Here is a 25,125-nt window from a genome sequence, read left to right as displayed (position 1 = left end):
ACCCCTGGTGTAGAGCAGCAGCAGTAACAAGTGCTTTTTGCACTTGAAGATGGGGAGAGAGGGAGGGAAAAATGGCCCCTGGCCCTGGGAATGGTCCAGAGGCCTGCCTGGGCCTGTGCCTCGTGGAGGAGATTCAAGGAAAAATGGGACTGTGTATACGTATAAAGCATATAGACCCCCAGTTAGTAAATACTCAGGCAGTGTTACATTGGTCTGGTTAAGTCTGTTCATTGATTAACCAATGTGATTGTATAATTGTCCAAAAGAAAGAAAGAAAGTCTGTGAAAATGGTGGTCTTTAGTAGCACCCAAATCTGTGTTGCTTAAAGTGTCATCTGTGATCACTATCTTAGTCCATTTGGGCTGCTGTAACAAAATAGTTTAGACTGCGTAACTTGTAAAGAAGAGAAAGTTATTGCTCACAGTTCTGGAGGCTGGGAGTCCTAGATCAAGGCGCCAGCAGATTTGGTGTCAGGTTGAGGGCTTGCTCTCCCTGCTTCAAAGATGGCACATTCTTACTGCATGCTCACATGGTGGAGGGGGCAAACAGGCCCTTCAAACCTCTTTAGTAAGGGCACTAATCCCATTCATGAGGGCAGCCCTCATGTCTTAATCACCCCCTTAATCACCCCCTGCAGGCCCTACCTTTTAGTACTATTACACTGGGTGCTGGGTTCCAACAGATGGATTCTGGGGAAACATGAACATTCAAACCATAGAAATTGCCTTCCCTTTAATTATTTCCCATGCCTCTTGTAATTTTCCCTATGCTCTCCAGCCAGAGTTATTTTAAAAAACATAGATTCATCTATTTAGCAAAAATCAAGTGCCAGCCATGTGCCAGGCAAGTGTGGTAGCACTTTAGATACAGGTGGGCATGGTCTCTATCCTCTTTGAACAAGCAGTCTACCAGGGTAAACAGGCAAGAACTAGGTAAAACAGTGACAGAGTGCAGTAAGCCCTCTAAAGAAAATAAACTGCTGTGGCAGACAATAACAGGAAAGACCCTCTCTAGCCATTTATTTGAAGTACTGTTTGAGTTAAGACCTGTGGAACGAGAAGGGGCTAGCCAAGCGCAGAGCCACGCAGAGGGAGTAGAGTGTGCCAGGCCCCGAGGCAGCAGACAGCTGAGTTCCAAGAGGGAGGCGTGGTGGGGGAGGTGCCAGAGGGGTACCGTGCCAGTGGGCAGGGCTGCGACTGGTGACCGAAGTGTGTGTTTCATTCCACATGGTTGTAGGGAGTTTGCATTTTTCCTGATTGCCTCGGATGGGTTTTAAACAGGGGATGACATGATACGATTTACATGTTAAGGTCACTCTGGCTGCTGTCACCTATGCAAAGAATTGATGATCTTTCCAAACTATTTCCTTCCTTTCTCACCTTTCAGCTTTTGCTCTTGCTGTATCCTCTCTTTGGGCCACAGAGAGAGGGGCATCATAGGGAGTGGAGATGGTGTCAGCATTGGGCCTGGAGACTGCAGGGTGCAGAAATGAAGTTTAAAAAAGCTCATCTGGCCGGGCGCGGTGGCTCACGCCTGTAATCCTAGCACTCTGGGAGGCCGAGGTGGGCGGATCGTTTGAGCTCAGGAGTTCGAGACCAGCCTGAGCAAGAGCGAGACCCCACCTCTACTAAAAATAGAAAGAAATCATATGGACAGCTAAAAATATATAGAAAAAATTAGCCGGGCATGGTGGCGTATGCCTGTAGTCCCAGCTACTCGGGAGGCTGAGACAGGAGGATCGCTTGAGCTCAGGAGTTTGAGGTTGCTGTGAGCTAGGCTGACGCCACGGCACTCACTCTAGCCTGGGCAACAGAGTGAGACTCTGTCTCAAAAAAAAAAAAAAAAAAAAGCTCATCTGGCTTCCTAGCTTTTCTCATGACTCACCCCCCTGGGAAACCCGTGGGTGAAGCGCAGGTGCCTTACAGCATGCTGGAGCCTACAGACAGCTAAGGCTTGGCCAGCGCTCAGTGGGTGAGCAGTGCCTTATACCCGCTTCATGCTGGTTATCCTTATTTTCATTGTTTTTTTTTTTTGTTTGAGACAGAGTCTCGCTCTGTTGCCCAGGCTAGAGTGCCGTGGCATCAGCCTGGCTCACAGCAACCTCAAACTCCTGGGCTTAAGCGATCCTACTGCCTCAGCCTCCCGAGTAGCTGGGACTACAGGCATGCGCCACTGTGCCCAGCTAATTTTTTCTATATATATTTTTAGCTGTCCATATAATTTTTTCCTATTTTTAGTAGAGGCGGAGTCCAGCTGTCCATATAATTTCTTCCTATTTTTAGTAGAGGTGGAGTCTCGCTCTTGCTCAGGCTGGTCTCGAACTCCTGAGCTCAAACAATCCGCCCCCCTCGGCCTCCCAGAGTGCTAGGATTACAGGCGTGAGCCACCACGCCCCGGCCTGGTTGTCCTTATTTTCTACGTGCAGAATTTCCCTTTGTGCTCTTTGAGAACAGGGCCTAAAATCCTTGACCTCTGTGTTTCAGAGTCTTTGGCCACCTTGTATAGACAATTTGAAATGTAATTCTAGCCTTCTTGTTATCAAGAACTGTTGACATAATTACCTTAATCTCATTTCCCTCCTTTACTGATAAGAAAAGGCAGACTACTACATAATAATAGAATCTTCTATTGTAAAGGTAGATTTACTCCTCCCCGCCATTGCTAAGATATAATTTACTAACCACCCTTTTAAGCTGTACAGTCCCGTGGCTAGCATGTTTACAAAGTTGTATGACCATCACCACTCATTCCAAAACATTTGCACCACCCCAAAGGGAAACCATTACCAGTCGTTCCCCATTTCTCCTCCCCCAACTCCTGGAAACCACCACTCTACTTTCTGTCTCTATGGATTTGTCTATTCTGGACATTTCATTTAAATGCAGTCATACAATTTGTGGCCTTTTGTGTCTGGTGCAGCCCTTCTTCTAATGGCATTGCACAAATGAGTCCCCTGCCGAGTGCGTGCTGTGCTGCACCTCCCAGTGTGGGCCTCGAATGTGGGCACTGGTTCAGTCCGCGGTGCTAGTCCTGTCCCTGCTCCTTTGTACAAATGGACTTGTTAGGCAAAGTCTAATGATTTTATTTTCTGTTTTTTATGTTTGCCCTACAGTGAGAGGAAAGGAGGAGGGTTTGCTTTCTGTCCTACCTAGCAACTTTTTGCTTAAAATTCTACAAAAATATCTATTTTTATTTCACATTTTTCTTAAGAATCAGGCTGCCACTTCCCTGGGACTATCAGAACTGGGCCGTAGAGATCAAGCATGTATCCTGGATCCTTTAGTTTTGAAAGGACAATTCAGGGACAGAGAGAGGTAGAGGCCAGACTTGGTCTGGAACACTGAGTTACTAGATGGGAGTATGAAAGCACATTTAGGTAAGATCAAATATGTTTAGAGTCCAGCACTTTGGTGTCTATATTTAATTTAATATTTGACAACACTTGAAATCTCATACCCAGTTCAGCGATGTTTCATTTTATTTTTGGTGTGTCCCCACCGGCCCATTTTAAACTTTTACCACTGTTACAAAGAGTTTTATTGCTTTTAGCTCTTTGCATGGCTGCTGAAACCTGTGTAGTGTTTTATTTAATAGACAGTTGTTACATATCCCTAGTTGCTTTACAGAGATAGGTCATTGAATCCTCGTAAGGACTCTCTGATGTAAGTGCTATGATCATTCTCATTTTTACAGGTAAGGAAATAGAGAAAGAGAAGTTAAATAACTCAATCAAGGTCTCACAACTAGCAGGTGGTGAAACATTTAAACCCAAGGAGTCTGGCTCCAAAGTTCATGTTTTTAATTTTTATGTTATGCTACTTCCCTTGTGGCTCTTTGAGTATCCCAAAGATACATGCCGTAACCTCATATAGAGAAGAAAACTGAGCTGTCGATGTTAACTTTTTCTTCAATTGATTTGACCCTGTCAATACATTGCCTTTGTGCAGTGAATTTTTTCTGTCTCAAGTAAGCTCCTGGCTGGGTGCAGTGGCTCACACCTGTAATCCTAACACTCTGGGAGGCCGAGGCGGGAGGATCGTTTGAGCTCAGGAGGTCGAGACCAGCCTGAGCAAGAGCCAAACCACTTCTCTACTAAAAAAATAGAAAGAAATTAGCTGGACAACTAAAAATATATAGAAAAAATTAGCCAGGCATGATGGTGCATGCCTGTAGTCCCAGCTACTTGGGAGGCTGAGGCAGAAGGATTGCTTGAGCCCAGGAGTTTGAGGTTGCTGTGAGCTAGGCTGATGCCACGGCACTGTAGCCCAGGCAACAGAGCAAGACTCTGTCTCAAAAAAAAAAAAAAAAAGACAAGTAAGGTCCTCCCATCTCAAATCATATATCTGCACAAGAGGCATTTGCTGTTTTTTGTGAACATAAGTTAGAAAATATTACTAGCAATTTCTTTTTCTTGTTATCTGTTATGTAGCTTTGCTTTATGATCACAGGAACATATATATAGTTACTTGCAGAGACCTGCTTTGTTTTAGCAATGCAAGCCCATCTGAGGGTGATACACTGAATCAGATTTCCCCAGGGAATGCAGCCTTGCCTTTAGTTCTGTGTCCAGAGGCAACATATCTCAAGGAGAGATATTTAAAGATGACTCGCATGGAGGTCAGATCAGAAAGGAGTGGTGAGAGGGTAAATTTGAAGAAAAACACCATGAAAATATCTATAGAAGTTGTAATATAATTTACAACAAGTAAAAGCTACAGCATCTTTTTAGCTAATGATACATAGCAGATAAATGTTCCCTACATTTTAGGGAACATAGATTAAGAAGAGTTGCAATCTACTTCTTTAAGACTTGAAATGACAGACTCCTGAAGAGGTTCATTACCCAGAGGAGAGTTTGAGAAAGTCACCATGGTGTGAATGACAGTTGGGAACCAAACACTTTGTGTTTTGCAGCAAGTCATTTGAAACAGAGCTAAGTTTCCTTAACAGTACTGGAGGATGTGCATTTGTAGCTCTCTTCTTGGACTCATTAGTAAGGGGCGTGTTTGTTTTCTTGTGGGGTTTTTGTTGTTGCTTGAGAACCTGCAATTATCTTACGTTTTCTTCATTTTTATTCAGGAGAACTTGGAAGCAGATATATTTTCTACTAAGCTGCTTATGTTCCTATCACACTAGCTCTCCTCTCTGCGTCTGTGTGTGCTTTGTTAAAGAGCTTGAGAGCAGAGCAATGTGCCTGCACTTTGCCTTCTCTGCTTGTAATGCTTGTTGCGGAAGCACAAGCAAATGTGGCCTTCTGGCCGGCGATGCTCTTGGGTCAGAAGCATAACTGGCATTCTGCAAATTGTGCCTTAAGCAACATTGAAATCTTAAATATTGAAACACTTAACTTTTGTCAGTTTTTTACTGGCCATGTGTAATATTACTGTTAATATTGCCGAACTATTTTAAGATGATGTGTTGCGGAGAAAGCTAAAAAGTAATAAAATATCATTATTAACTGTGACTGCTTTTGTAGATTAATGATAGCCAGCATTTTGGATAAGTTTCCCGCCCCCCCTTGTCTGTTTCATAAAAAAAAAGAAAGTTTTGAAGAACAAATAAGATGAATGATTTAAGTTATTTATTCACGGTCTGAGTTTCTGGGCTCTAAAACAGTTACGCAGCGGGATCTCATTCCTACCACTCTGATCTGGAATGTGTCTTAGGAACTTTATGAACCTTCCTCCTCCTTATGAAGGCCCCGGAGATTTGGTCTATTTGTCTTTCTTTCCGTCATAGCTGCCCTCATCTCCCTCTGTCCTGGAGTTCTTCTCTTCATCAGGACTGACTTTGAATGAGGATTCAGTTTTCAATTTAATCTCTTCATACAGTGTTAAAACAAGTATAAATACGAATATAATATTTTAAGGTCGTTAGTGGCTACTGATAATATTAACAATTAATGAATTTTGAGGAATTATGAATTAATCTAGCAGAAGTTCAAAAACAATTGCAATATTGCTAATGAAATTGGTTTCTGTAGCAGTTGAAATATTAATATAAGTGGGGGCTTATATTAATACCCTGACTTCATTCTATTGCTTGCTGGCTCTTCTGATTCCCAGGAGTAGAGCTTATGCCATCAGTCCCTCTCTGTCACGTGGCCGCTACATGTACCCTGCAGCTTCTGTCAGTCCAGGTGATCTAGTAGAAGGATCACTCACATGCCAGGAGTAACTCTAGATACCGCCTACTTCTCAATGTGCCTCTCCTTTCCTAGGAAAGGGTAATTTAGGTTGCTCCCCATCTACATTATGAGGGTACCTGAGTTAAGCTGAACTTTATGATGCCGTATCTGACACAGATACTATGTTTGTAGAGCCATCAATTTTATTGACAAAGGGTTGTCCCAGGAGGATCTGCATCTGCTCTTTTACTGCTTCAGGCATTAAGTTTTTCTTTACCATCTATCTATCAAATATTTTTTAAAAAATCAAATAGTTTTATCCATTCAGTTTTAAATTATAAAATGTTTGCTAGAAGGGATCTTAGAGATGCAGCTGCTGGTGTTACAGCCGCCTTTCGCAGATAAGGACACCAAGGCACAAACTGAAGTTAGTTGACTCGGGTCACAAGTCTGTTGGGGCCAAGTCACGCCTTGGTGTGGAGATGCCTTATGCCCCTGGCCTGCACCCTGTCAACATTCCACATCTTTATATTTGACTGTGACTCTTCTGCTTTGCATTAAAAAACAAAATGGCGGACAGTGGGAAATAAGAGCACTGTAATAAAACAACGAAAGGTTTGACCACTGAATGACTGCATTTTTTTCTTTATATTAACTTCAGTCTCCATTAGAGATGTTTTATAGACTCATTTTAAACCGCATTTGTCTGTGAATTTAGCTTACTGAGTAATATGCGTTTCATTAAGTTGGTCATGTATAGTATAGGAGAATGCTATATTAAAGAGTAAAGGAGCATAGTATATTTTTTCATTGTTTTTGTGTAGTTATCCTTAGAATATAGTTTCTACATATTTAAGAGGCATATTTACCACTAGCTCACGTGATTTTGTTTTTTTTTTTGGTGAGGAGGCATGGTATAAACAGTAAATAAGCAAATAACTTTTATTGTATGCTCTGCATTCTTTCATTGCTCTTTCTTGTTCTGCTGGTTGTCTCTCTTGCTTTGAAAGCGCACACACTGTGTAGTAAAAAAGAAGTGTAACTTTCTAGTCACCTATAGTTTCCTACCTTCTTTTCTTTGAAGAAGAAAAACCTTTTCCTTATTGGCATGGAAACAAACTAGTGTTTGTGTCTTAAAATGTTTGATTTTTTTCGTTCTTATTTGATACTGATAATAGGAAAATCATTTCCAGTTGTCAGGAATTCCTACATCACACTCTCCGATAAATACAGCCAAAAGCAATCCCACGCGTGGTGGGTGTGGTGGATGGTCGAGCTATGTGTCTGCTATACCAAAAAGGACTATCAACATTATGGTCCATATTCTTCATATTCAATCTTCAAAGAGTCTGCCTTGACCTCGGGAACATTTGCTATTAAACATAAGTTACCACATTAGAAATAAAACATAAAGCAGTTGAAGCAGAAGAAGAGTCCTTCCTGTTCTTTACCAATTAGCACATTTTAAAGCTTTTTATCCTTATAGTTAGGTTTTTTTTTTTTTTTTATGAACTGTTTTTTTGGATACACTGTCAGTCTTTGGTAATATAACTGACTTATTAAAATTCAAATCCTTATTGATGGATACAACTGGTTTTAATAGTAAAGCCAAAGCTTTGAAGACACATTATTACTTAATTTTATGTCATCTGGCTAGTTTGAATTATAGTAACTGAGTTACTTATGAACCGTGTACCTAAGTGTGAGCAATGAGAAGCGTATGTATATGGAGCTGATAATTATTACTTGTCTTTACCCCTTGGGCAAACAGCTTAACTTTTATAAAACTCAATTTCCTCACATAAAAGGAAGGGAGGATAACATATGTCAAATGCTTAGCGCAGAATCAGGCATTCTGTAAGTGCTTAATTAAGAGTGGTTAGTTTATTAACATAAAGAGGAAAATTGACTTAACCATAGTCATGGTTCTCTAACTTTGTGTCTTTGAGCTTTTAATTGGTTAAAGGAAAAATCTTCCAAGTAGTACTTTCTTTCATTTATTTTTTCCACTTTTATTTTTTGTTCCTTGTGTTATCATTCTTTTCCTGTACTTAAATCAGCAGCTTAAGACATCATTATTCAAAGAACAATAAAACACAATAAAGTTTTGTTCTTCCAAGTTATAAGTATGTGGTATGGTTAGTGGTTTTCTACTCTGTTGGTACAGTGGTATACATGTTCCTAAGCACTGGGTATAATTTGGATTAACATTTTTTAATATTAAATCCATTTTTTACTTAGTTTTGTTCCCACTGAGATTTTAAGTTTTCCATAACTCCAGCTCTGTAACTCTCCTTCATAGGACCCCTGTCCCCAAGCACACATGTGCTGGTTAATTCGGAGTAGAACTATTTTTTCTTTTTTTTTTATTGTTTTTTGTCTTTAGGTCTTTGAGAATCATTATTTTGACCCCAGGACTTAAGTACAGTGTCAGGTGCATTGTAAATGCTGGATATATATTAACATTATCACTGATATTCTGTGGTGGGTTACCCAGACAGGGTTCCTGTTTCTCTCTAGGAGACCACCTCCGGGCCACTTTCCTGTCATCCCCACTACTAAGAGTTTAGTGGAGAAAAGCAAAATCACTCTGCTTTTTGGTTTGCGCCGACAATCTCACGTACTTTTTTCATTTCTTTTTTATTTTAAGAAAAATTATGACAAAGTAAAGAAGATTAAGGTAGACAGTCTTATTTCCTGTTAGAAACTACCTTTAAAGTATATCATTTGGAATATAGGACATAGGAATAAATTCTTGGAAACTTTCTAAACGAATTTCTTGGATTTGTCTTCTATATTTACTTATCCTTTATTGTATACATATGTGTATAATACATAAATATATAATATATATACACATATATACTTCATTCTAATGTAGGAAATTGACGTTTTGCAATTTAATAACATGAGGGAAAGTGTCAAAATACCAATTAAATAGGCATTGAGTCTGAAAGAGTTAACACAGTGTCGAAAAAGCTTAATTTATAGCTATATTTAGGTAAGAGAATGTAACATCCATTCCAATAACACAACTTAACTGAAGTTGTCATTGATGGAAGAAGAAAATCTTAATAATTGAAACTATGACAAGAATATCTAAGAGAAAGTAGGGCTTTTCCTCCCATATCTGCTTTCCCTCATTGCTAGTTTTACTTTCTTAATGATATAATAATGGGATATTTACAATCACAAATATTAGGTAAAAGCTGGGTAGCATATTACTTGACATTTATTGTATTTATAAACTGCTTAAACTTCTGAGTGCTCTTGTGTTACACATGAGAAACATGAACTTGTCCCTAGAAAAGAACTCAAAACAGAAATATAAATAGGTTTGTACAGTTCACATCTAAAAAACCATTTTGCATAGTAAGAACAAAATAGATCTGAATTAAGGGCATGTAAAAGTAAATGTTTTCCCAGAGAGATGTATTGTGTCTGAAATAATTTTTAAAATAGTATGGAGGTTGTCTCTTTCCTGTCTCCCCAAGTGAACATTAGCTGTTAACATTTTGATATATTATATTAATTGATAGATGAAACCTTAGCAAGGGAAGAAGAATGGTTTCTGACTGTTACGTAGATAACTAACTTAAGCTTGGTTTAGAAAGCTTTCAGGGGCCAGGCGCGGTGGCTCACGCCTGTAATCCTAGCACTCTGGGAGGCCGAGGTGGGAGGATCACTCGAGGTAAGGAGTTTGAGACCAGCCTGAGCAAGAGTGAGACCCCCATCCCTACTAAAAAGGAAAGAAATTAGCTGGACAAATAAAAAATACATATATAGAAAAAATTAGCCGGGCATGATGGTGCATGCCTATAGTCCTAGCTACTCAGGAGGCTGAGGCAGAAGGATTGCTTGAGCCCAAGAATTTGAGATTGCTGTGAGCTAGGTTGATGCCATGGTACTCTAGCCCGGGCAACAGAGTGAGACTCTGTCTCAAAAAGAAAACAAAAAAAAAAAGAAAGCTTTCAGGGATGCTACACACCTTTTGTACCAGGCAGCTGTAGCCATTAACAGTGGCCTAAGCAATAAAGACTTTGAATTATCTCATGTAAGAAGAAATCTGGAGATTGATATTCCAAGGCTGGTGCAGCAGAGATCCAGGCTCTTTCCCAATGAGCCTGGAGTTCAGGCTTCCCTCCTCATGCCTGTTGCCTGAACATACAGCAAGATTGCTCGCATATAGCTCCAAGGCTTTCAAGAGTGGGAAGCTGGAAGGCCCTGAGCAAAAAAAGATCTTTCACATGTAAGGCTCTCATTTTATCAACAGAGGACAAATTTGTCCCAAAGCCTTCCATCGTATTTCCTTCTCTGTTTCATTGGTCAGAATTTTGTCACGTGAACACCCCTAACTATGAAGACCCCTAACTACAAGGAGGCTAAGAAAGTTAGTATCCAGCAAAAGGCAATAGGATTTATGATGGCTTTAGACTCACCTGATGCTTCCCCTGGGCCTGGGGCAGGAGCCTATCTTCCCTGAGTCAAGGCATCTGTGCCAGGTACATGTACACAATTCAGGGTTCTGTGGGTAAGAAGAGAACGGAATGGCAATTGATAGTGAACAGTGTCTGCTACACTTATGAAGTGAATCTTCACTGGGCAATGATAATGACCCATTGCTACATTAGGATTTCTGAAGTAGCAGGGGTTCCGTGAAAATCTAATGATGATGGTGATCATCATTTAGTGGTGAATATTTAACTGATCTCTTATGTGCCAGGCAGTGTACAAAGGAGAGATCTGAGCTACAGATACAAATTTGGAAGTTATTAGCATATACATAGTATCTAGATTTATGGGGACAGATATGCTCTCTCTTGATCAAAACAACCAAAATGGCATGATGATAATATAAGAATTAAAAAATCTGGTATTATAGAATGCCTACTTGGTAGGTGAAGGGTTTTTTTTTTTTCTTTTTTTAAAAAGTAGACTTTATTTTTTAAAGCAATTTTGGGTTCACAACCAAATTGAGCAGAAGGTACAGAGATTTCCCATACACCCCCTGCCCCCACATACATAGCCTCCCATAACATCAACACCCCCACCAGAGTGGTACATTTGTTACAGCTGATGAACCGGCATTGACATATCATTATCACCCAAAATCCTTAGAGGATTTGCAGCTTGCTTGTGTCATGGGTCAGGGAATAGCTGAGGTTCTCTGAATGACATGTAATTTGAGAGGGAGAGAATATTGGTAGCCCAGGACCATCTCTTCCCAACCTTTGTTTTCTTCACGAGTGTTTAATGCTATTCTTTGGCAATCCTTGGTTCTTGCCCTTGCTTTCAGAAAACAGCAGCCAGGGTGTGAATAAGTAGATGGCCAATAAGGGTGGAGGCAGCCAGTACCAATGACTAGGGCGCAGTTGGAAGAGGGCTGCCCAGTGACTTGTGTCCGTATCAGTACTAGTCCAAGGCCAACGTAAAGAATTTCTGCCATTCCACCTTTGCAGGGTGGGCCTGAAAAAATGTTTCCAGCAGTGTCTCAATTTCTTCCCACTGACCTACAAACCTGATTTTGGGGATTTCAGCTAACTCTTTACTATCTGTCGCATTTGGGATTTGGAGAGTGGGGTGTAATTAAAATTCATGGGTAATTCTCTAATCTTATTTTAGCCTTATTAACTGATATAAATCTTTTACTAGCTCTACATAGCCAAGAGAACTGGAATCTTATCTCTCTCTTTTAATCTCTAATCTCCTTATGATAATAATAAATTATTGCCATACTGTAATTATTACCTATTAAGGGAATATATACTGAGTGCTTACTCTATGCCATTCATTACTTTTAAGTGCTTTACATGTATTAACTACTTTAATCTTCACAATAACACAATGAGGCTTATTATCCTTACTTGATTGGCGAGCAAACTAAGGCTCAGAGAGATTGAATAACTTGCCCAAGGTCATATACTTAGTGAGAGAGCCAGAATACAAAGCTGCAAGCTAAGGATGGTGAAATACTGCAAAGCCAGACAGCATTGAGAAGAGGTGAAGAAAAAGGCCTGGCTACTCCATAGTTCGGTGTAATTAGTAATATATGGTTGTTTTATTTAAGTAGAGAGTGCAAATGAGTCAGCTTCATGTGATGGGCTGTATGGCTCTCTTTTCTCTGTGCGTGTGTATGTATTGCAGGCCTTTCAATGCTCTAAAACACAACAGATGTGTCTGACCATTGTTAGAGAAGTTTGTTTGTAAGAAAATCATTAGCTGTTTTCTCAAGAGATAAATTAAATGAATGTGTCTGATGTTCACTTTAGTATTTGTTTTTAACAAAGCCCTAACGAGAGAACTAGTCTCATAGGAGGAAGCAGTCCCTAAAGAGAGAACTAGAAAGAAGTAGTTATAGAAAGTTTGGTGCCCCCCTTTTTTTTTCCACATAGAAATCTCTCCCCACCTCCTTTTATTATAAAAATTAGTACAAACTCATTGCAAAGACCTTAAGTAAAATTCGGTTTTTCAGTACCCAGGATTAATTTTATACAATTTGAAATACAGTGTCTATCTTTCTGGATACTATTCTTGGTCTGTAACCACAGAAAAACATGTCTTTCTCTTTTCTGTTTCAACACAAAATCAGAGTCTACTTTTTACACTCAGCACTGTATCTTGGACATCTTTCCCTATTAATATCCTTTTTAAGGGGTTTGGAATATGTCATTGTATGGATACGCCAAAATGTCTTTCAGCGGTCCACTGCCCTTTAAAAAATTAGTAAACACCTGCTATATAATCTTTATGACTTAAAATTCATTTAAATTGCTACATCCTCATTCTTATATACCAAGTTGGAATATGATTCTATGTACGTACAAGGCAGTAGAGTGTATTATTGAAGAATCACATAGGTCCACTCAACCTGGACAAGGAAGTCTGTTCAGAAGCTGGATAAGTAAATGGCACCCAGGAAACCTCAGTTTTAAGCTCTTTCCTTCTCTCAGCGTGACTAGATTGGGCACTTCACCATTTTGAGTCTCAGGTTCCTGCCTCGGTTAGACTATCTCTTACCTTCTTTCTTGTTTTGAGTAGCTTATGATGTTATAACACGTAGACACATTTTTAAAACGAACAGTGTGCTATTTTAAATTAAAACAATAATTAAATGCTTCAGTAATATGAGAAATTCTATTTAAAAAATCCTGACAGGGATACAAAGAAAAAAAATTGTTTCCATTTAGTAGGTCTCTTTCTGTGGTCTTTCCCCGTCTTCTTTCATGTGCCTTGGTTTTCTGCAAAGTTGTGATCAGTGTTCACAGTTCAATTTTGAGTTCTTTTATTTGTACTATTCAGTGTTACTACATAGTGTTACAACATATTAACATGGGAACTTCTGAATTCATATTGTTGATAAATTAGGGAACTAATCACTTCTTATTCCTTGAAGAGCTGATCATGAACTGTTAGGGCAGTTTTTCTGTTTTTGAATCTGTGGATCTTGACTAACATCTTAAAAATTATGAAAAAGAATGGAATTGAAAATGTCAGAATGGTTTCATGAAGCATCTATTTTAGTTTATATTTATATGTGGAAATATGTGGATATGTGTTTACTGGATAATGTAAAATGTACACTTACTGAGGTTTGTGGTCAAAAGAATTTAAAAGCTCCTGGATTTAAGTAACAATGACAAGTCTCATCAAATTTTTAGGTTTTCACGTCATATTTTAAAAAGGCTGTTTAATTTCCCAGTCATGTTCTGAGAGTTGCTTCCTTTGGAATTACATAGTAGGTAGTTTAGTCATGCATGGCTTTGGTCCTCAAAACTAAGACCTTAAGTGAAATGTAACTATTAATCTATATCCCCTCTGCCCAGGATGAGTGTATAAGAAACAAATTTTTATTATACTATTATAATAACTAACAATATTCACTTAAATATAAACAGATAAGTCATAGTATACCAGGGAGAAACGATCTTACATATATAGGTTGTAGTGTTAGTTCTTCGGTTAACATGCTTGCTTGCACTTTCCTCTGTCTGGCCTTCTGTTACATTAACTAGCTTCTATTTGAGGGAAGCTAAAACATAGACTTAGTCCACACATTACAAGCCATCATTTTATAATCAGCTCTCTTAAATTCATTTTATATGATTCTTTTTTTTTTTTTTTTTTTGTTGAGACAGAGTCTCACTTTGTTGCCCAGGCTAGAGTGAGTGCCGTGGCGTCAGCTTAGCTCACAGCAACCTCAGACTCCTCGGCTTAAGTGATCCTACTGCCTCAGCCTCCCGAGTAGCTGGGACTACAGGCATGCGCCACCATGCCCGGCTAATTTTTTCTATATAGATTTTTAGTTGTCCATATAATGTCTTTCTATTTTTAGTAGAGACGGGGTCTCGCTCAGGCTGGTCTCGAACTCCTGACCTCGAGCGATCCACCCGCCTCGGCCTCCCAGAGTGCTAGGATTACAGGCGTGAGCCACCGCGCCCGGCCTATATGATTCTTAAAGTGAAAAATTTTTGCCTAGTCTTGAAGTTCAAAGCAACATTTACTTTATCACTTCTACCTATGTTTTCCTCATTAGCAATCATCACATTCAGCTGTAACTTTTCCCCTTTTGGTTATTTTTTCTTAAAATACATGCCACATGCATGCACACACACATTGTTGCTTCTAGTTAACTTTACAAGGGGTTTTTTAGTGAATGATTCAGCATGATTCAGCAGCCTGTCTCTTTAGGGAGCTGATTTTACGGAGTAGCCAGTGTATAATATTTTCAGTGGTTAACCTAGCTCATAGGCTCAACAAGATTCAAATTTCTTCTAGTTTACTGTTTCAGTCTAGCTCAGTTATGACAAATACTCAGATATATGTTCAGATAGGACAAGAAATTGTGGAGCTTCAGGTTAGAATAAGGAGATTCCCAGGACTAGAGGAAATTTCTGTGATTCAGAAGTAGAAGAAGATTATTTTAAATTTATTTCCATCCATGTGCAGAATGAATTTTGTTTAAGCATTAGTTAGGGTTGGGAAAGTCATGTTATTACCTGATGAGGGGAGGCAAGTCCAGCACCTGAGGATCACATAAAGACAGTCTGAACTAAATGGACACCATGATGTTTGTTATAAAGTATGTTGTGGACTTTGGGCAGTGCCAGACCTATGTTCCAAAAGTTGCTTTATGGGAAATTCCTACTCACTCATGATGTACCTCAGTTATTAAAAATGCATAAGAGGCCGGGCGCGGTGGCTCACGCCTGTAATCCTAGCACTCTGGGAGGCCGAGGCGGGTGGATCGCTCAAGGTCAGGAGTTCGAGACCAGCCTGAGCGAGACCCCGTCTCTACTAAAAATAGAAAGACATTATATGGACAACTAAAAATCTATATAAAAAAATTAGCCGGGCATAGTGGCGCATGCCTGTAGTCCCAGCTACTTGGGAGGCTGAGGCAGTAGGATCGCTTAAGCTGAGGAGTCTGAGGTTGCTGTGAGCTAAGCTGACGCCACGGCACTCACTCTAGCCTGGGCAACAAAGTGAGACTCTGTCTTAACAACAACAACAACAACAAAAAAAAAAAAAAATGCATAAGAACCTACCATGAGAGAATTCTCCCCGTTGGCAGGACTCAACTTGGGAGTGGGGATTGCTTTAGTTCCCAGTTACTGGCGGTATCTACTTAAGGCTCAGGTGGATGCTCTAGTAGAGTGGAGATCCAGAGGCAATGACAGCTGGTACTGGTTTCTCGGGTGACCAGAAGACTGGGAACAGATGGTTATAATGGTTTGTTCTGATACCTCCACTTTGCTTCCTGTCTTTATGCTGTACTCTTGCATCTGGTGACACAGTGCTTACATTTGCCTGAGTTTCTCAGTGGAATTGGGGGACAGCCTGTAAAAGTATAATGTTTGAAATGTTTCACTGAGATCTTACTAAATGATTTACTTCCTTTTGTACTGCCTTTCAGAATTAAAGCCATAGAGAGCCCCAACAAAGAAGATGATACCCAGTGGCTGACCTACTGGGTAGTGTATGGTGTGTTCAGCATTGCTGAATTCTTCTCTGATCTCTTCCTGTCATGGTTCCCTTTCTACTACATGCTGAAGGTATGTTGACTTCTGAACTCCTCTGTTTCCTTCCACATATATATTTGCTTTGCTCCCTACCACTAAAATTCCATCTCAGGATCTGTATACAAATAATGGGAACAAATGCTTGAGTATTGTACACATCTGTGGCTCTGCCTCAGATTATAAACAAGAAGATAAGATTTGACATGACTAACTTTCTTTGTATGCTCTCTTGAAAATAGCCAAAGCAATTGTGTGTTCAAGATATGCTTGACAATATTATAACAAAGGATGGAAAACTATGACCTAGCATAAGCATTGCTGTTAGTTTGCGAAGATCCTATCTCCATGCAGTGTTGTCTACATTTAACATGGAAGCATTGCAAATTTTAGTAGGTCACTGATTATTCATGCTGGTGAGCAGAGTCATTATTTCTGGAAGAAAAAATACTTATTTCTTACATAGATTTGAAGAAAAAAGATGTGCAGTGGGCTCTCTGAGGAAGTCACTTTAATGACTTTGGCAGGTGGAATAGTCAGGGGTCAGCCCTGCCAAACCTTGTGTTTGGCAGAGGATTAGTCTTAGTTACCCACATGGGGGGAAAGGAATAGGAAGTTGAAACTCATTCCTAGTGGGACCTCTGTGAATTCCCAACTTGCACCAGAGGTGAGTGAGAATGAAAAAGTCTACAACTTTGAATTGTTAGAGTGGTTCTTTTTTTTGTAAATGGGATAAGCTGTCTTCAGTTGATTCCTCAGGTGTCTTTTGTGGAAGAGGCCCTGCTTCTAGTTAGGCGACACGATGCAAATGATACCTCCTGTTCACAGAGCCAGACGTGTGAACTGAACAAGCTGGGGAGAGTGTTGTGTCCAGCCTCAGGAATTCTGGGTTCTCTTCTTTCCCTTCTGACTTTGTTAGTGTTCGTTTTAATAAAAGCTACATATGACAGAGTTTAAAGATTCAAATAGTTCTGTAAGATTTCTGAAGCAAGATAGCAGTTCTGCACCCTGCACCCCATACTGCCTTCCTTGCAAGCAACCACTGTCAGTTCCTTTATGGCAGTCTATTTTGTCCTTGACCTCTTTGAGGTCTCTAAATAATATGCTTATGGAGTCATTTAAAACATTTTTTTGCTTTATGCATTAGCGCTTTTTTTTTTGAGACAGAGTCTCGCTTTGTTGCCCGTGCTAGAGTGAGTGCCGTGGCGTCAGCCTAGCTCACAGCAACCTCAAACTCCTGGGCTTAAGCAATCCTTCTGTCTCAGCCTCCCTAGTAGCTGGGACTACAGGCATGTGCCACCATGCCCGGCTAATTTTTTCTATATATATTTTAGTTGGCTGGATAATTTCTTTCTATTTTTAGTAGAGACGGGGGTCTCGCTCTTGCTCAGGCTGGTCTCGAACTCCTGACTTGAGCGATCCACCCGCCTGGGCCTCCCAGAGTGCTAGGATTACAGGCGTGAGCCACCACACCCGGCCTGCATTAGCTCTTGATTCCTACTGGAAGATAAGGATTTGGCTCTTTCTTCCCTCGTCCCTGCCACATGCATGCAGCCTTCTCTGTCCTTGTGGGTCCACGTCATACGTTCGGTTAGGTAAACATTCACCACTTACAATATTATAGCTTTGAAAATGCTATTCAGTTGGACCATATAGTGTACATGTAACAGTTTTTATTTGCCCTAGAACTAATAATTGTTTTGTTATTTATATATTCAGACCTGTTTGTCCTACATTTCTGCATACTTGTTAAAATTTTTATCTAAAGAAATTTAGGTATAGAAAATTATGGCTCATGGTGGCTCATGCCTGTAATCCTACCACTTTGGGAGGCCAAGGTGGGAGGATCACTTGAGGTCAGGTTGAGGTCAGAAGTTCAAGACCAGCCTGAGCAAGAGCGAGACCCCAACTCTCCTAAAAAAAAAAAAAAAATAGCATAAATTAGCCGGGCATCATGGCGCATGCCTGTAGTCCCAGCTACTTGGGAGGCTGAGGCAGGAGAATCATTGAGCATAAGAGTTTGAGGTTGCTTGGGCAACAGAATGAGACTCTGTCTCAAAAAAAAAAAAAAAAAAAGAAGAGAAAAGAAAATTAGATATAAGAAGCTCCCTCACCCCCAGCCACCATCACATTGATACTATCTTGATTTTTTAATTCTCTGTAACTATCAATATATATATCTTTTTCTTGGGTCTTAGCTTTTAAAAAAAAAAAAAAAACTATTTATTTGTACTTTCCTTCTTCCAGGGAGATTTCTCAATCTGACCCTCCAATTTTCAAGTCTGTTCCATGGTTATATTATATCCGTGATGCTATTAATGCCGTATGTTGGGTTCTTCATTTCAACTGTTATATTTTTCATACCTAATATTTTTGCATGGCTCTTTTCTGTGTTTTCTTGTTCTTGTTTCACATTGCTCATATTTTCTCTTGTTTCTTTTAGTATGGTTACCCATCCAGTTTAAAATTCTTGGTCATCCAGTTTTAATATTTTTGTTCCCAAAAAAAATCTGTAGTTGATTCTGTTGTTTCTCTTTCAAAATGGTTGTACTCTTCAAACATCGTGTTATTTTTGCCTGCAAACTCATTTTCCTCCAGGGGTGTCAGCTATTCTGTCAGGCACTGGAATGGAAGAAGGCCCAGTCCATGCTAGTCCAAGGAGTGGGGAGCCCCAGGCGACAAAGGAACCATAGTTAATCTCTCTTCACTCGCTAAATAGCTCCTTGGGTTGAGGCTTCACCTCTGCCCCCCAAACCCTCACAGCAGCACTAGAAGGAGATGCTCCTAGGTTATAATTCACAGCTCTAGGGATTGGAGCAGGACAGGTGGGGAAGTAACTGCCCTCCTTAGTTTCCATCTGTTTTCCTCAGTGACTCGCAAAGACAGGACTTTTATGCCAAAACCTTTGTTTTAGAAAAAAGTAGAAGAGAATTTTTTTTTTAAACTTTGAGGTATGGATGCAAGACAAAATGCAAAAGTTACAAAGAAAAAGATTTGATAAAGTCAACTAAATAAAATTTCTAAAAATTAAATCTCAATATGACAATGGGTAGCATAAACAAAGTTAACATAATGACAGACTAGGAAGATATATTTATAATATTTATACCAAATAGTTAATTAATATCCAGAATATATAAAAATATCTACAAATACAAAAAGAAAAATGGACAAAGGTTCTAAATAGATATTTCACAGAACAGAAAAATTATGAATGGCCAGTAAACATCTCACTAGTGATCTGGGAAATGTAAGTTAAAATAGTGAAATCCCATATTTTGTTCATTAAGTTGGCAGATATTTTAAAGATTGAAAATATCATTAAATATGATAGGGAAACAGACATGTGGTGTAGGTAGTACATCCCAAATTCAAAATCGGAAATGTTCCAAAATCTGAAACTTTTTGAGTGCCCACATGAAACTCAAAGCAAATGCTCACTGGAGCATTTCAGATTTTGGATGCTTAACTGGTATAATGCAAATATTCCAAAATTTGAAAAAATCTGAAATACAAGACACTTTTGGTTGCAAGCATTTCAATAAGGGATACTCAACTTATAGTGGTAACAGGTGTTGGTGTAAGTTGAATTAGCCTTTTTAAGGGACCCTTTCACAATTTCTTGTTGAACTGAAAAATGCTGCCCTAACAATTCTAGGTGTCTAAAGGAAATAGTTACCATGCATTAGAGGGCAGCATAAAGATATTCATGGCAGCATTTTTTATTATAGCTAAAAATTATAAACAATTGAGGTGTCCCTCGACAGGTAAATGGTTAAATGACTTAATAGTACATCTACACAGATAAATGGAATGAAATAGATCCATGTGTATGCATACAGAAATTTCTGCATAATTCATTAATTATAAAACATAAAACATTATATACAGGATAATACCATTTATGGTATAAAAAAAGACAGATGCTAAAGTTTAAAAAGTAAATGAGAACATGTTCAGTATAGATTTTTTTTTTTTGAGACAGGATCTAGTCTGTTGCCCAGGCTGGAGTGCAGTGGCCTGATCATAGCTCACCATAACCTCAAACTCCTGGGCTCAAGCGATTCTCCCACCTCAACCTCCTGAGTAGCTGGGACTACAGGTGCACACCACCATGCCCAGCTAATTTTTCCTTTTGTAGAGATGGGGTCTTTCTGTGTTGCCAAGGCTGGTCTCAAACTCCTGGCCTCAAGCAGTCCTCCCGCATTAGCCTCCCAAAGTGCTGGGATTACCACCTTGCCTGGCCTAGATTTTTAAAAATTTGAATGACATCACCACAGAATCCCTTTTAAGACAAATGAAAAATTTTCCTTTCAAAACGGACAAAGAAAATTGGTCTGTGGGAAGACTTAAGATTTCAAAGATTGATGGATTTTTTTGTTTTTGTTATTTAAAGACATTCAGCATTTAAAATTTTTTATGATCTTTGATTTGGATATGACATATTTTAAGCTTCAAGTAATTTTGCAGCCCTTAATAAGATCCATCTAATGGTAGTGGCCTCACAGTGTAGTCTCTAGTGGAAAGAAACTTGGCTTTTGCCATGGGCGCACCGGCTGCTGCAGTGAATAGCATTCTGTAAGCAGAACCACTTGCACTGGTATCTGACCTCAACCTTCTGAAATGTGAGCAAGCCTGACTTCCAGCCTGCTCCTGATCACCTCTGGTAATGGAGGGCAGAGAGGTAGAGAGAGGATCCAAAATAAATGACAATCACTGAATCATTTATATTTGGTTTTGAAGTACATTTAAAATATTGCTTTGCAGCAAATTTTCTACCATAATAGCAAAATGAATGTGCATCCATTAGTATTCTCCAGCTGTATGGCATCATGGTATTATTGATGAGAGTGAATTTATTGCATGTCTTCTAAATAGATAATATACTTGAGAGCATTAAAAATTGATGATGTTGTCAATCAAAGTACTTTCTTCTTGCATTAGTGGCATATTCTGAATGGCATCAGTGAATGGACTGAAAAAAAGCCTCTGAGTTGCAGAGGCTGTAGAAGTTTTAGGAGAGTATCACATTTTAAGGACAAGCATAGATCTTACCTGTGCTGACAGTCACATGGCGATCGTATGGGAGTGTGGAAAAAAAGACCTGCAAGTGAGGACATGTTTAATATTTTATTTCTTGCAGATTTAATATTAGTATTTTTTTTTCAATTTTCTAAAACTGCCTATAAGATTGGAGGAAAATAAAAGTAACCAATGGCTAGGCATCAAAGCTTAGTTGAGAAGATAATATATGATGTATTTAGGTAAAAACTGAATCACTGTATGTTCCAAGCTTTGCTCTGAGGTCTAGCCTTGAGCAAGAGGGTTTAAAAATTAATGAAATTTGTATATGCTCATTTCTTTATTCAGCAGATATTTATTTAGAACCTCTGTCTGCCAGATTCTGTTCTAGGTCTGTGTGAATACTTGGTGATTAGAACAAAGTACTTGCTGTCCTACTGTTTACATTTTTGAGTGTGTGTGTGTGTGTGTGTGTCTGTGTCTGTGTCTGTGTGCGCACGCGCGAAGGTGCTGGGGTGTATTTTGGATAGGGAAGAAAATAACATTTGTAATCCTACATCTTGGGGTACTCTTCCTATTTTTTAATGAGCAAATATATTCATCTATGTTTATAAATACACACAGAACTGTAATATATATGTATTACTGTCTTAACTATATAGGTATAGTTGCGACCACATACTATATGTCATCCGATATCTGTTTTCAACTAACATAATAGTATTTTCTCATATTATTCAATATTCTTTGACACAGCTGTCTAATCTATTATAGGTAATAATTTACCCATTTTCCAACTGAGAGACATTTAGAACACCTGAATTGCCATTGCAAATAATGCTGCATTTAATATCTTTGTACCTCATATTTACCTTTGTATAAATCATTTCCTAGATTTGTTTTTAGAACAAAGCTGAGTAAACGCTGGCAAGTTTAAGTCCTGATCCAGATTGCCACCTGTGCTGTTTTACCTATCGACAGCATAACGTTTCTCTTAATCTTTGTACAAGGCCAAAAAGATAGGGAAATCTTCCCCTAACATGCTCTGTTTTAGCTTTTATTTGTGCATGCTGAGCACACAAGTCTGGCCCATCACTACACTTGTGGCTACACTGCAAAGGCTAAGACTTACATTTCTGATCAAGTCATTGCAGCATATGAGGAAATCAGTGTTGGAATATATATTTTTTTGACATTAACTCTCAGTTCTGACCATGCTAGTCCCTGAACTGCATGTTAAGTATGTCTCTACCTTGGAAATACTTCTGGGAGAAAATTAGATGGTGATAGCACTAGAATCACAGAATTATCTGGCCTACTGTAATTTGTAACTTAAGGAGTCAGTATGTCAGTGCCAATCGTCTGGTTAAAATAGCATGGACTCTTTGTCTAGACTGCAGGTAATAGTGGCTTTGTGGTTGCCCTTGGGAGTATCATCAGCTGGCACTTTGAGGGCAGCTTGGTTAGAAGGATGGCCAGATCTGTGTAGGTGACTGGAATAAAACTCGGTATTCCTGGGCTGTACAGTAGTTACATAGATTAAGAAGAGGGAGTTATAAAAATTGGCAGCTGAATATCATCTTGAGAGTTGAAAAGTAATTAACTTTATTTTTAATATAAGAAAATGATTTCATTTAAGAACTGGAAAATGCTAAGGATTTAGGTTGAATTCAGTAATTATTTTACTGTCTCAAGACAATAGCTTGAGGGTACTAGAAAGTAGTAAATTAAGATTCTGGAGTGCAGCCTAGACAGTAATCACATTGAAGAGGTACAAAAATGTAGATACAACTTAATTCATCCAGAAAAGATAATCAGTTTATCTGGATTACTGAAAGGTTAATATTTATATGGGCAGATAATATTTCAGAGATTTTCAACAACCAGTAAGAACTTTAGGATTTGGTAATACTACTACTATCTTGTATACTTTCTTCAAGTACATTAATTCCTAAAACCCTGCAGAAGAGAAAATTGTCTCTTAGAGAAGTTGATTTACCTAAAGTCATAAAATAGACCCCACCTCTCCTGATTCTTAATCCAGTGAGTCATTTCTACTTCATCTTGATGCCTGTGGTTATAACATGGGCATCTGTCTCTCTATCCATAATCTATTCCTGAAAATCAAACATTCTGTGTAAGAATATCAGCCAGGTTCTTATTTTCCTCCATTTTAAATGGGAAAAAGTAAAATGTATTACATGACAATCGAAAACTCCCAACCAACTTCCTATTAACACAATACAGCGAAGTACCTATATAGGACAAATACCACATTAGGATGTTAGATGCTAAAAACACTTCCTGCTCTACAAATAGTTAATCTGGTCTGTAAGAAACTATTGCATTGTGTGCAGTAGTACACAGCACATCTCCTTTGATACTCTACATACTATTCAAAATGTCCACAAGGGATTCTGATGTTCTTTCTGTCAAAAATGTAACTCAAGACATTTTGTGTATGTGATTTCATTTAAAATATTGTATTGAGTCTGGGGTATGTGTGTATTAGTGTTTCCTATATAAGCAACCACCAGAAAAACACTGTATAAAGATTGGATATTAAAAACCAAAAGGCTTCCAGAGGGAAATGTTAACTAGAGAGGTGGTGGTCTGCAGGGTCTGCTGTGATTAACCTGGCACTAAGCCAAGGAAATGAACCCTAGAGTCAGTGAAAAATGCAGTCATTTAGTTCTCTCCATTTTGGGTTAATGCAAATGAGTAGCTCAGAAAACCAGCGTTCCCTCTGACAACATCTTTTAATTCACTAAGATCTGCTGCTGGCCAACCCCAGGGGATGCTAGAGCAGAGCTGCTGGGAAAACTAACAGTAAACATGGAACTACCCGCAAAGACTGAGGGCATCTCAAGGCATTGGCTTCATTTGAGTACTTGGACCTACTTGGCAGGTCTCAGTCTGCCATTGTGCGTGTGAGAGTTTTTGCGTGGCTGTGTGTTCACGTACATGGCATTCCTATACATGTGTCGTGAGGCTACTAGATGCTCGTCTGAATCTTTACCCTTCCCTCTCCTACTGTCATGCTTTCCCTCCCTTTCCTTTCCTAACTCTGAACATCGTGTATTCCAGGATCTGCACTCAGGAAGTGAGCTTTGGAGTCTATTAGACGTGAGGGGTGGGAAAGGTGAAGGGAGAGCTGCCTTAAAATCATAACTTGGAGATTACGGCAGTAATCGTGTTCAGTTGGGTGCTCTGATATGGAAGCCGGCTGTGTGGTTCCTCCAGTCCCCAAATTCTCAACCTTTTGGGAAGATATGGAGGATTTTATTTGTAGCTGTTACGGTCACTGATTCTACTTATGAGTATTTTATGGTGTTTTCTAATATAGTTTTATCTGTATATCTACATCTACATATTTTATTATTACTTTCATTTTATTTCTCTTTTATATTGCAGTTAGTAGTATAATTGATTTTTTGTGACTACATAAGTATATCATTACTTTGAATTTCATTTCAGGTAGTAAAAGAAGAGATCCAAAACATTTGTTTAAATATTGTTGGTTCTGGCTTAGGCTTAGTGGCTCAGGCCTATAATCCCAGCATTTTGGGAGGCTGAGGCAGGAGGATCACTTGAGGCCAGGAGTTCAAGACCAGCTTGGGCAACATAGCGAGGCCCCGTCTCTACAAAAAATATAGGCCTATAGTCTTAGCTAGTCAAGAGGTTGAGGTGGCAGGATCGCATGAGCCTAGGAGTTTGAGATTACAGTGAGCTATGATCATGCCACTGCACTCAAGCCTGGGCAGCAGAATGAGACTCTGTCTCTAAAAAGAAAAAAGAAAAAAAGAACTCTCTCTCTATATAGTTGGTTCTGATATTTTTTACCCTACTTAAAGCTGATAAATTAGCCTGTTACTGTTTCATAGATGTTGGTAGAAGACACAGTATTCTTGGGACAGAGTCAAATCCCCTACTATGCTCAATACTCCAAATGTTTTTATT

The 25,125-nt window shown here is 39.1% G+C and overlaps 1 protein-coding gene across 1 annotated transcript in view; it reads left to right on the top strand.

Moving 5' to 3' along the window:
* The window catches only part of REEP5 (receptor accessory protein 5), a 38,492-nt gene that overhangs the window by 2,845 nt on the left and 10,522 nt on the right, over positions 1-25,125 (top strand). Inside the window, exon 3 of the mRNA XM_069492837.1 lies at positions 16,041-16,179. Within this exon, the coding sequence (XP_069348938.1) occupies positions 16,041-16,179 (139 nt within the window). The remainder of the gene's footprint in view (positions 1-16,040; positions 16,180-25,125) is intronic.

The sequence above is a fragment of the Eulemur rufifrons genome, chromosome 17 (genome assembly GCF_041146395.1).
Source record: "Eulemur rufifrons isolate Redbay chromosome 17, OSU_ERuf_1, whole genome shotgun sequence".
In the NCBI taxonomy this organism is placed as follows: domain Eukaryota; kingdom Metazoa; phylum Chordata; class Mammalia; order Primates; family Lemuridae; genus Eulemur; species Eulemur rufifrons.
This window is presented reverse-complemented; position numbering and strand designations above follow the sequence as displayed.